The sequence below is a fragment of the Opisthorchis viverrini genome (genome assembly GCF_000715545.1).
Source record: "Opisthorchis viverrini unplaced genomic scaffold opera_v5_48, whole genome shotgun sequence".
Classification (NCBI taxonomy): domain Eukaryota; kingdom Metazoa; phylum Platyhelminthes; class Trematoda; order Opisthorchiida; family Opisthorchiidae; genus Opisthorchis; species Opisthorchis viverrini.
Genome location: NW_008751704.1, coordinates 187,855 through 200,221, shown reverse-complemented (window position 1 = coordinate 200,221; position 12,367 = coordinate 187,855). Strand labels below are relative to the sequence as shown.

The 12,367-nt window shown below is 43.4% G+C and overlaps 1 protein-coding gene across 1 annotated transcript; it reads right to left on the bottom strand.

Moving 5' to 3' along the window:
• Positions 1–232: 232 nt before the first annotated feature.
• T265_03367 (hypothetical protein) lies at positions 233–11,967 on the bottom strand (the record flags this gene model as incomplete). The annotated part of the gene is made up of 5 exons (XM_009167836.1): positions 233–283; positions 322–420; positions 1,677–1,732; positions 4,365–4,459; positions 11,278–11,967. 5 exons carry the CDS (start codon positions 11,505–11,507, stop codon positions 233–235), a joined length of 531 nt encoding a protein of 176 aa, XP_009166100.1.
• Between the last annotated feature and the right edge of the window lie 400 nt (positions 11,968–12,367).

The following is a 12,367-nucleotide window of genomic DNA, read 5'->3' as shown; positions in this document are numbered from 1 at the left end:
GGTAGATCAGTTTGACTGACTTTCAGACCGCATGATCGTTTTAAAGCAGCAAAAAGGAACCCATAAAAGCTTGCAGCGGTGAACCGAAGCCAAGCAGAAGATCACCAATAGTCGGAAATAATCTGCAAGACATTTCATAACAAAGATTTTCAATTCATTTCAGCAAAAAGAACAACAAAACCAAAAAATCTAAAAATAATTCTGGGATGTCCAATGACCATATGGATGAAATTTAACCCGGAGCTTCAGCTATTTCTTCCTTTCGTTCTAACAACACTTGCATCTGTAAATAGTAAGAATGAAGAGAACGGAACAGCCTACCTGGACATAAGGAGTGTCAACAGACTTTATCGGGAAAACTGTGCGGTCCACTAATTTATGCTTCTTGTAGCTATCTTCGATCCAGGACATTGGTGAAGTCTGGAACAAAGGTAGAATTATGCAGCATAAATCGATGAATGTTTTGCTGCGTGCGATTCATACTGCTACAGTTCAATCCGGATGTGGATTAGGCATTTGCACATCTAAGGACAATCTTTTCCCCGTAAGTTGTATTAACTTTTCTTGTGTTCGCACCATGTAATCATACCCTTGGTATATCGTTTAGTGTATCTCTTAGGTAACTCAGACAGTTCGAATGAATGTATTGTGTGGAGGTGAACAGGTTATTTTGTTTGAAACCCCCCATACCCTTGGTATATCGTTTAGGTAACCCAGACAATTCGAATGAATGTATTGTGTGCAGGTGAACAGGTTATTTTGTTTGAAACCCCACCAAAGACCTTTTCATCATTCTTATACCCACGTGTTTCTTGTCTTGAATCTTCTAGTCAAACTAATCACAAGTGGCAACAGAAAGGTGTGGTTGCTTAGCAACTGTGAGCTCAATGTCGACCAGCTAGTCAACAAATGAACTTCGAGACTTGTCAGTCAGGTAGCTCTCCGTGGTGTTGGATTCCTGAGTGAAGGAGAGACCAACCCGGCTGCAGATGACGAAATGACTTACGACATTTCATCGACTTACGGATAGTTCTTATGGTGAACCACTCACCGCAGGAGAACATCCAAAAAGCTCCACGCAGCCTGTTGCGAACCACTTGCCTAATTGTTATAACCAGCACTCTGGACAGTGTCTACCCTTTAATTAACCGAGCATAGCTCTTAGTGGAAAGCAGCTTTCTTCATTTTTTTTACTCTGAAGTGTTCAGGTGATGTTCCACGCACCTCGAACTCCTCTGCTAATTGAAAAATAGCTCCTTACGGTATGGAATTTACGGGAGATTCAGATAATCACAGCTCAAGTGCTGAAAGTATTCCAGCGCCAAACTAATTCCAGCCAACTGCTGTATTTCTTGAAAACACATTTCGCAGGAATACCTCGCTTCACCGATAGAGACCTCGCGGAACGCTAGCTTCCTGAAAACCTTTGTATTTTTCTCGGAAAATTACAATGCCTGTTGACTAGGCCATGTTCTACGTCTCTCACTTTACTACCCGGGCCCGCAGCAGTGTCTCGTCAATGATCATATACAGTCATTAAAAATGAACGTCGGATCGATGGTATGCTCTGTTGACTTGACATTTTCTGGCTATACAGACTCTCACAATTGCCCTGTCCATTTCGTATAGGGGATCCGTTGGACCTTAACCTCTGTCTGCAAATGTTGAGAACGTACCTCATTTAAATTGTGCTCCGGTTTCCGTAAGCGAACACACAGTTCCCAAGTGGTCTCTGAAAACAAACGGGCGGATAAACATTTGCGTGTCAGAGAGGAACCCAACGAAAACATACTAGTGTCAGAGTGTACGTGGCTAGCTGGGAACACTCCAATAAAAACCATGAAAAAGAGCTTCTATCTCCTTTACGGTGGCAAGATGTGTCGCAGGCTTGTTGGTATTTGCATGCACTTTGCTATAACCCCTTGTTTCATCTTGGACATTCTCGAATGACAAAATTACGCATAAAAAGCAACGTGTTTGTGACAGTTATGAAGGTAAGCATCTTAACAAGAGGCAAAGTTCACGTGCAGAGTGAGAACGTTTTGTCTCAGTGCTAAAAATCATTGTTAAGGGTGAGCAGAAATCAAAGAAACGAAAGAAAACACTCTTGCCAACTTCGGGGTGTGTGTCGTACCCTAAAACAGAATGTGTGGTGGTTCCGTTTCAAAAATCGGCAATAAAAGTTTTCACCTGGTCTGCTTGGATGAAGACGACCAATTACTGGCACAGAAATCTCAAATTCGGCGCAGAAAGGTCGCCATACAGGCAGTGCCAAGCAAGTCCCAGCGATAATACTCTGGAATTCCACTGCTTCCAGCCAAATTTCGAAGACCCCTTCTTTGAACATCACCGTATCAGTGAAGTACTTAGCGAAGATGAGTGAAGTTATTCGGAGGTGGAGCTGGAGCACTGGATGCAGTCGGATTGGGTTACCAGCCTTTGTGCACAGAATGTCGAGAACGCTTCACACAAAATAATGGACCAAAGAACAAAATCATCAACCGTATTTCGGGTTTGTAGTTCAGGCCTTACACCGGCTTGGCTGTTTGGGGGAGATCACTGGACGTGAGGATGGACACATACCAATGATTTCAAACTTATTCAGTATACTGGCTGCAGCCAGCGTATTCGACCGAAGAAGCAAAGGGACTAAGTAGTCTGGTGATCCTTGGACGTACGACAGGGTTTCCTGAAAAATACCTTTTTCTGGAGTTTGTTTGATTCGTTTTCGGTGCGCGACTCATCCTTATTTCCACTTTTTCCTGACATGACTCATCAGGTGGTTGACTTTCGTGGTGTATGAGTGAGGGGGGTTCTACCTGGCTTCTCATGGAAGGCCTATGGTATTTTGATCCGATTTTCAGTATGGAACTCTACTTTGGAGACTGCTCTGCAAAATTCTCACTCCATTCCATGAAACGGTGGATTAGTTGTCTTGTAAGACAGACTTGTTAGGTAATTTCATTCCCGTGCGTTGAATTTTTGACACGGTGTGACTGGCAAGGCTTGTGCTGCATCAAGGCCTGAATGTTCCAGAACCGACTGCTTACCCAACGGACAATTTATGACGTTTCTGGGAAGATTGCAAACATGCGCCCAAAAGAATGACGTCGAGAAAACTAGCGTCCCTTGCATCCTGACAGACCCGAAGTGGTTGACACCGACGTCGCCATATTCTACACTACTGACGACATTACAGTAGCTAAATGGATAACTAATTTTTCGCTCTCAACCCCTCATGACAGCCACATGCTGGCGACTACCATGTTTTCAGATCCGTGATCAAGTTAGTCATAGTAAAACGCTAGGTGGCATTGGCTTCTAATTGGAGCTTCTGAAGTGAAGCTGACCAAGTACCGCCTTTCGATGAGGCTATTTGGCTGCCAACTGCTGACACTCCGTGGTGTGACACGTAGGTACAAATTTGGTGTCCCCCAAACTCACGAAACTTACCATGGTTTCTTGTTAAAGCACCTGATGACAGATTAATCTTGGCCCAAATTATTTCTCCTGTTGGCTTACTGTGGTGCTTCGATATATAGATATGGTGGGTTTTAAGCGTAGAATTATCTGTGCGCATTTGTAGCATCTGTTCGGAACGCTGCTTTAATGCTATGGTCCTGAATTCAGTTTGGCTGCACTGGGAAGTAATGGCTGCTTTGTGGAAAGTCAATAATCCGGTTTTGCAGCGAAATAAAGTTTGTTAGGATAACAACAGAGCAAGGAAAAGATTATTACATATGCGTATCAACGTACCTCGTGCTCCAGACATGGTCGGGCAGATATATTCATCATAACTGGAGCACTGATGTATGATAATATGTTATATACGATAATACAAACTAGTTCTGCTAGTGGTTCAATGGCTCGAAAAGTGTTTTTTTAGACTGATGACAAATTTACACACCAATTTTTTATAATCACATACGTCCATGGTATGCGGTAGACATTCAAAAGTCTGTACACATTCTTCCAAAGTAGGGAAATTAATCCAACGCCTTGAATCCTATTTTACAATTTTGAAGTCCGCAGAGGTTAATGATAATGACTGATGTTTGAATTCGAGGCATTTGAAAAGTCATCTAATTAAGTGAATCCCGGTAAAAAAGAAAACGCCGGAATATGCACCCAGCTTAAACCTATCATTAGGAAAATTCATGGCACAGAACTGGATGAAGGCAAAACTGGCAACTTCCCGAAACTGGAGGCAACACTGGAGTACTTTCCTATCGAGACCATGCGTCCAAAAATCCTCTGTTGGTAGGTGGGATAGAAATGATAATGCGCACTTGAAAATGCCGGAAAAAAACATGCACGTGATTCCTTTCAAAATTAAAGTTGCGAAAAAGCAAAACAGAACCTACCAAAGTCTATTGGAGGATAAGTACATTCTAGCAGGTTCAAACGAATCAGGGCAGTCGCAAAGTGCTCTTGAAGCTGTAACAACAACATATCCTTTCTGTAATGAGAAAATGGGAGTAAAATAACAGTACACTGAGACGCTCCATTCAAACCACTCATTTGGAGAATTTACTTGCTCTCCTACTCCAACCCACACACACGGAAAAAAGAACCAACAGACTCAAGTTTCGCTTCCTCTAGGACCCTCCAGCAACCCGTACATTAACTATACTAGTCATTTGCACTACGGAAGTAAGACAAAATGAAGGCTGCTTATCTATGAACAACAGATATTTCGCTCAACGTGCGGGAGACCAAATAGGAAACTCGGTAATCGGAGATAAGAGTGCAAGTGGTCATTTCTTGATAACCCAGTGTAAAAGAATGATTCAGTAGTTTCTGGATTTTGCTGGACGCCATGAAACAAGGACTGAGTTTCAGTCAAATCCAAATTCAGATGGGCCAATGACCCAAAGAAAAGTACTGAATTAGGTGGGCTTTTGGAAATCTCAGCGTACATGAATTACCCAAATGAGATCACTGCCACACGGCCTAGTGAGAATTAGACCGGAAGTGATATATTTCGTCGGGTCTTTCAACTGCCACTTTATATACCTACCACAATAAAAGTCGCAGAAGGACGCAAGCTCTTCACCATACTGAAACGAAGGAAGGTGAGGAATAGAATCGGTAACCTGGTCCCAAATTTAAAGTGGAAGTGGACACAAAGAAAGTAGAGGTTCACCTCATGGTAATGCCATACGAAGATATTCTCAGCCATAGGTTCCCACCATTTCGTTCAGGATAGCATTTTGCTTTAATTTGGATGGCACCTGGAAAGATGTTCCTTCGTAACGGTTTGAATATCCATAAATCCGGGTTTAAGGGAACAATTGTGCATCTCAGGACATTACAAGTGTTTGTCTTAGGCATCGCGGCTGAGATCTGAAAGTTGGCATTTGCAAAACCAGATCATTTCATAATGCGCTAAGAGTTGTGAGATGCTGCACTTTTCTTGGAAGCACTCCATCCGTACCTAGCACTTGATGTTTAAATGTCTAAATGAACGCAAGAGAGTCTACGATACAAGTTGGTAGTGTTAACTCATTCGCTCCAAAACTGAAGGAGGCTTCGAATACAAAGCCACACACTGAGGGGTGGAGACTGAAGTTGATTCGGTCAGGCAATGCGCCTAGATGACATAAAAGATCACGAGAACGCTGAAGTAATAAGTATAGAAGTATGTTGGTCTGAGGTGGTCTCAGGTTCGATTCTACTTATTCCGCATCGAATGACCTCTCACGATGAGCTAGTGGAAGAGCACTGAAATTAATTAAAATGCGAAGTAATCTGAGCGATACGCCAAATGCACATTGGTTTTCTAGGAATGGTTTCGTACGGCAGCAGCCTTGACAAAGATTACTCGTTTAGGATGACTACTCTATATTTAGGACTCTGCACTGATGAAGCCCTTAACAACTATTTCGCGATATCTCGAATATCGTAGCAACTGAAACGTGAAACGGGTTGGTGCAGTACTTTTAGTTGGTTAAAAACATAAACGAGATGCAGTTGGGTACCAAGTGTCTCCCGCAAAACGAAATCGGTTTGCAAATGAGTACATTTCGTTAATTACGTGAAATTTGGGTTCAAGTAGAACATAAGGTTGACGGGAACCCGAGGACTGCACCTATCTGATGAGCCCCGAAAAGGGTGAAACCGATCGTGGGCTGTCGGCAACCTTACGAGTAGTGCGTCACGTTTTTACCTTAGAAGCCTTATCCGACCCTTCTAGCAGTTCTCTTCTGAGTCCTACGAGCTGTGTATTCAAGCTCCGCCAAATGATTCGGAAGCGGCATCCTTCAAATGAATATTCGACACAGCTCTTCACCAACAATACTGCAGATTAGTATTGTAGTCCCTCCTCCGAGTGAGTTTACATCAAGCAGCGGACAAATATTTAGAAATCTGACTGCATAAAAGCTGACGCCCTCCGAAACCTAAGCCATAGAGACATAGCTGCGTAATCGCAACAGCAATGACATACTGGCAACATAACAAACCCTACCTTACACCAGTTGTCAAGGCTGAACGCAAATTCGTTACCGGTGTGCAAGTTTCTTAGCCCAAATCGCAGTCGACCCTCCAACTGAGACGCACCCGTAGTATGCGTGCCTTTTGTTCACACACTCAGAAACCAAACGGACATATTCGCATACTACCCACTACTTCGTTATTTTCAAATAATATTGCAGTGGCTTCTTGATTTTCAATGGCAGCTACTTTTCAAAGTTCTGTGAAGCTTGAACAGCTGGGTAACTCATTACCCCCTGGCCGAAGAGGAAGCCTAAAAAAGCGCAGCAAAGCCTGACTGTGATAGTATTGGAATAGTCCTACCTCTTAAGTGCGTGCAGCTCGTTCTATGACTGAACTTGCTGAGTTTCGAGGTCATACTGAGGAGGCGCTATAGCGTGCTATGTGAGCAAAGGCGTAAAAATTCATGACGCCAAGACTGGACCAACAGCTCCTGTGAAATGACGAAGAAATATCAGTCTAGGTATGTGCTAAGAAACTAAAGCCGAGTTGTTATCGATGCGAAATTGCCGGAACGCGCGAATCAAAGTCTGGAAGTGTGGCGGTATCATGGAACGGCCTTGAAAATGTGCCGCACCCATCTTCCGCCTTAATTCATCTGCAAAATTTAGACTGGTTACCTGGCCAAAACGTGGAACAAAATTTGCTTCTTAACTGTTGTTACGTCATCTTTCCAGCTTAAACTTAGATCCAAAACGGTTCCATGGCAGTAGTCATCATTTTCGGACAAGTTATTTACCATTCGATTGTTGACGGAGTTATACAGAAAGCCACGGATGGTCACGCCATTACATCGCGATGAATTGAACATTCCATCCTTCGTTTCTACATAGTTTGCTGTTTCCGATACCGTTTCTTTCGGTCAGAACCTACGAAAATAATCATAAGACATCTAAGGCCAGTTTGCACATGTGGGATGCTCCAATGGAACAAGTTAGGTCTAAATTGCGTCACGGTCACCTTCTTGCTACCATTCAAGATGAATCATCGAAACTTTTCTTGCACCGCAAACACGATGCTTTCCTTCAGTATCAGACTAGTAATGTACTCTCCAATCCAGAAGGAAACAAGGATGCGAGCAGCGGAGGCGTTTCTTTCAGAGGAGCATACTTCTTTGTTCTATCCACAACCGATTTGGTGTTGTTAGGCTCACATTGGGGTACCAGTCACCCAAATCTTCCTATTCTTTACACAATATTACTTTCTCTTCATAGTCACGGCTGTATTACAAGGAACCAATGGTAATACTCCCAGTGATAACCAGTCGAGTCACGTGTTTTAAGGGTGTCAGTTACGCGGAGCGTTACACATCTCTTCTCGTGGTATGTCGGCAAGTTAAGTCTCTAAGAGTTTCACATCACCATTATGTTTCTAAAGTGACATGAGAGATTTGAGTGAAAACGTGTAAAAAAATAGTTAGGCTCGCAGTTCGATAAGCCATGTGGGATTTCACCACTACGTATAAAAAGGTAAACGAAGTTGAAGGGAGGACCGGTAACTGTTCTGACTTAATTAGGTAAATTGAGTTGCACACGCAAAACATTCCTCCTGGTCGATGAAATGAAACCCGTATTTCGCTGCGAAATGTCCCCCAACAAAAACGCTTCGCAAGGACCTGGATAAAAATTCCATGAACCACGGCTTTTAAGAAAAATAAAACTTAACTAGGAGTTCGAAGAGTAAATAAACAAACCTGGCAAGTGCTTCGTCTATCGTGTCGAAACGTAAAACTAGACTCTCCAGATACTCCGAATTGCCGGCTGCACACGGGGCGGGGGCTTTGAGTAATACACGAATGTCACGAATCAGAGGCAACCGAGGACGAAGTGACTCCACGCAATCGAATACGTACTTCTTTACATCAGGATTATTACAGAACTGACGGGAAGGAAGATTTCGTCAAAACGGCTCAGGTACAGAAATGACAAATTCTAGAAGACGAAAATGAGGCTACAGCTAAGTTGTTCTCAGTGACTTAGGCGTTTGCTCCAAGGAAAAACTTGTTCAGGCTGTGCGATACAACAAATCGAGTCTCAGATTTTGAGTCAGTTATGAGCGAAGGCAGTGAATTATTGCTAGAAAGAGAAACATGGTATTTTACGACCGAAACAACTATNTATATATATATATATATATATGCTGGCGCCATTTTGCTACAGAGCTGTCATATGGACCCACAGAGGATGGCGACTGAGATTTAATTGATTTGTCGAGGCCATGACGATGGTAATCGAGAGGTGGCGTTCGGACCAGACTTCCGATCAGAAACACTCGATACTGGTTTCTAAGACCGAGACGGAGACTGAATACTATCCAGCAAAGGATTAGCTTCGGACAATGAAAAAAATCAAGTTTCTCCGGTCGGATGGGGATTCCGGGAGTTTGATCCGGATTAAGCGAATCACGAATGTGAACAGCGTACTAACTGGACTGTCGGAAGTTCGCATACATGTTGACAAAACAACACACTGTACACGCTCTTAGGCAATCTGGATCCATTAGCTTGCAACCTTAGCATGCAGATCAAATGATCCAAGCCGTTAAGTAAAAAACGCCCGTGGAAATGCCAGTCCCTTATAGAGAGCTATTTACACTTCGAAGGACCATATTTTGCTCGGATAAATGGGATGTCTCCGACTCTGGTGAGGATTCCGAGGGGTTGGAAAGAGTCACTAACTGCGGGATGTCCCTTTCTCAAATTTTGTACTGTACGCCTTAATACAGCTGTCACGGATAGCCCTTGAGGTGACATAGTCTTAGATACGGTGGAAAATCAAGTATGATAGCAATCTGACGCTTAACATGTGGAACGTTTGTGACACCCCACTTTTCACTTCCAAGGGACGATTCATCGACTGTTTTTGCAGCTGATGGAGCCCCCTAAACGAATCAACTAGAGGGAATCCAGCAGGAATCGCTCACNCGCTCACCATTTTTAAGCGAGCGGGTTTTCGGCGACGTTTTGAAATCAATGGCAGATAACTGGACCACAGTGAAGTGCCCTAAGTCAAGTCGGGAGAATACCGGAGTGGTCGGACACCAAAACAGTGATGATAAATCTGGATGACTGAACTGTTGGTTACTTGACAGTAATAAGTTGAGGTGAGACTGCAGACGGAGTTCTACACCAGTCCAAATTCTCACCTCCCACAGCGATCATCTGAACTATCCAAGCAAGACTGCATCCGGACTCTTCAAGCGTATTGAGACGCACTGCAACACTACGGAGTCAAAAGTCAGAGAAAGGAAACGCTTATGCAGAGCTTTCCAGAGAAATGGATACCCCAGAAATTTCATCTGGCGAACCCTCAATTCGACCAACTCAGAAGGAGAAGGCAAACAGATGACGTACGCTTGCTACGACAGTACAACACGTCAGTGTCCCACAAACCTGCAAACACCCTACAGAGAACACTATCAAACCCAAAAGGACGATTGGACACAATGTCTAGGACTAACGCCGCGTACAAGATTCAATCCGGAGATTATGGGAAACACTGCATGGGACAAACAGGAAAGAAGTTCTCTACCAGAATAAATTAACACAAACTTGCGACCAAAAGTCACGACCAATTTTCACCCATCTCCGTGCATGAAGATCAGGATGGACACAAATTCAACTGCAGCACTGTTCACATATTGGTTCAAACGAGAAGAATCAATGGGAATTCATGGAAGACACTCCACTGAAAAAGTCATCTAGAAACATATCGAAATCGACTCAGTCTATCGACCACTACAAGCAAAGTTCAAACGAGAAGAAGCAATGTGAATTCATGGAAGGAAGACACTCCACTGAAAAAGTCATCTATAAACATATCGAAGTCGACTCAGTCTATCGACCACTACAAGCAAAAGAACTACGGAACTACAGAACGAAGAGGCGGACAAACTAAAACTATCAGGATGAAGTAAGGAAACTACCAAAAATAAAAACCGCTGCCACGACCAACCGAGTTCAATGAAGAGAGAACATAAAGCAACACAAGCCGGGAACTGACCAATCGAAAACAGACCTGAAACACACCAAAACAACCATCCAACCAATGGAATATGGAGCACACAGCACTCCAAAACAGCCATCCAACCAATGGAATATGGAGCACACAAACCACAACGCAGCGCGAAGCACAGTCGGGTCAATAATACTACAAGAAAGGTATATACCAATTAGAAAATTACATGATACGATTCTAGATACTCTCCAAAAACTATACAAATGCAGCTAGGCACGGAGGAAGCACCCACTCAACTGCGCACTGACGATGTCTCCTCGACCGGGGACGAAAAGATTGCAACCCAATAGCCATGCTTGGCAAACAGATCAACTACCATCTGACTAAACAACAGTGTGCACCTTATTATCTGCGCTTCGGACACGACCCCTCAGTGTTCAAGGGGAAACAGTGGCTTCATTTTTCAGGGATCCCAGCTCCATAAGACATACAAAACCGTTGATTCGACAAGTTGAATCTGAAGCACTTCAACAAATACTTCTGTGAACTCGTTCTACTCCCGCGGTTCGCCAATAAGGTTTAACTGCATACCTACGTATGGTTCTCTCCTCGTTTCCGCTCGAAAACAGAGTCGCCAAGATTCCACCAGTTGGTGAAGATCAATAACACAGAAAGCTACATGCACACAATCAATGGTCTCACTGAACGCACGAAATCGATGAAAAGCTGATTTTCCACATTCACCCCATTCAAATCAAGAAGCTCGAAGTTTGAGAAAGATTTATTGAATCATATGGATTAAAATTAAATAGCTCCGAACGTTTACCTGGATTTGGATTCCGAAAATTGAAAAGTCTGAGAATGAGCATCGGGGATATACACCTCTCTGATACAGGTACAGGTGGATGGCGGACTCCAGAAAGTCACAAAGTGGATCACAGACTGTAGATCGCAGAAGCTTTTAGACGTACACACACAACTAACCGGATGTAAGTACGGGTTTCGAAGGCAGCATTGTCCTAAAAGAAAACATGATTCACAATAGAAAACGCGCATTATGGGAACAATAGTGTGAAATACAGATCAACCCCAAGCTTGAGTTTTACAGTAATGAAGGACCAACTTCCCCTCTGTGCTATAGCAATCGTAAAGAGTTCCGACTTCCGTGTCCATTGATGGGGCGAAGCACTGATTCACATAGATGAACAAGGATTCATTGGATGCACACTGAAGATAGTCTCGGAAGAATTTTACAACCCAACCAATGGTTTGCGTCCGGTTGACAGACCATGTCTTTTTCTTCATTAGAGGTGCGTTTCCGGTGGCTTTCAGGAGTAATGTGACTTTATCTGGAGGTCCCACAGGGGCTTTCAGTTCCGTAGGGATGTTGACACCACTTGAAGGGGCATCGTCCATAATTCAAATATGTTATTTTCACTGAAGAGGTTTTGGAAAGGTTTGAACCAGGGGAGTGAACAATGGCTGAAAATACAACATAATCACCAAAGGATGAAACAACTAATCAGGAAGACGACGCTTCAGGTGATCGAAATAAGCGAGTGGAGATTCCTCACACCTTACTGTAAAGATATAAAGATAGGATGATCACACAAGGAAGACCCAATACGCGTAAGGAAACCACCCGAACCAGTGATCCCTTTCACTTATACTAGGATTTCCACAAAATAACACCCAGGTCGCCATCTCTTCAACAGCAATTAAAATGAAAATCCTTTAGTTATTTTTGTGCCCCATATGCCGTCACGAGGAGACTGGACCTTACCGCTCTTCAACACAATTAAAATGAAAATCCTTTAGTTATTTTTGTGCCCCATATGCCGTCACGAGGAGACTGGACCTTACCGTGGTGTGACGGTTTGCGGACCTCAGCGATCCATTGAGCTATACTGGACAGT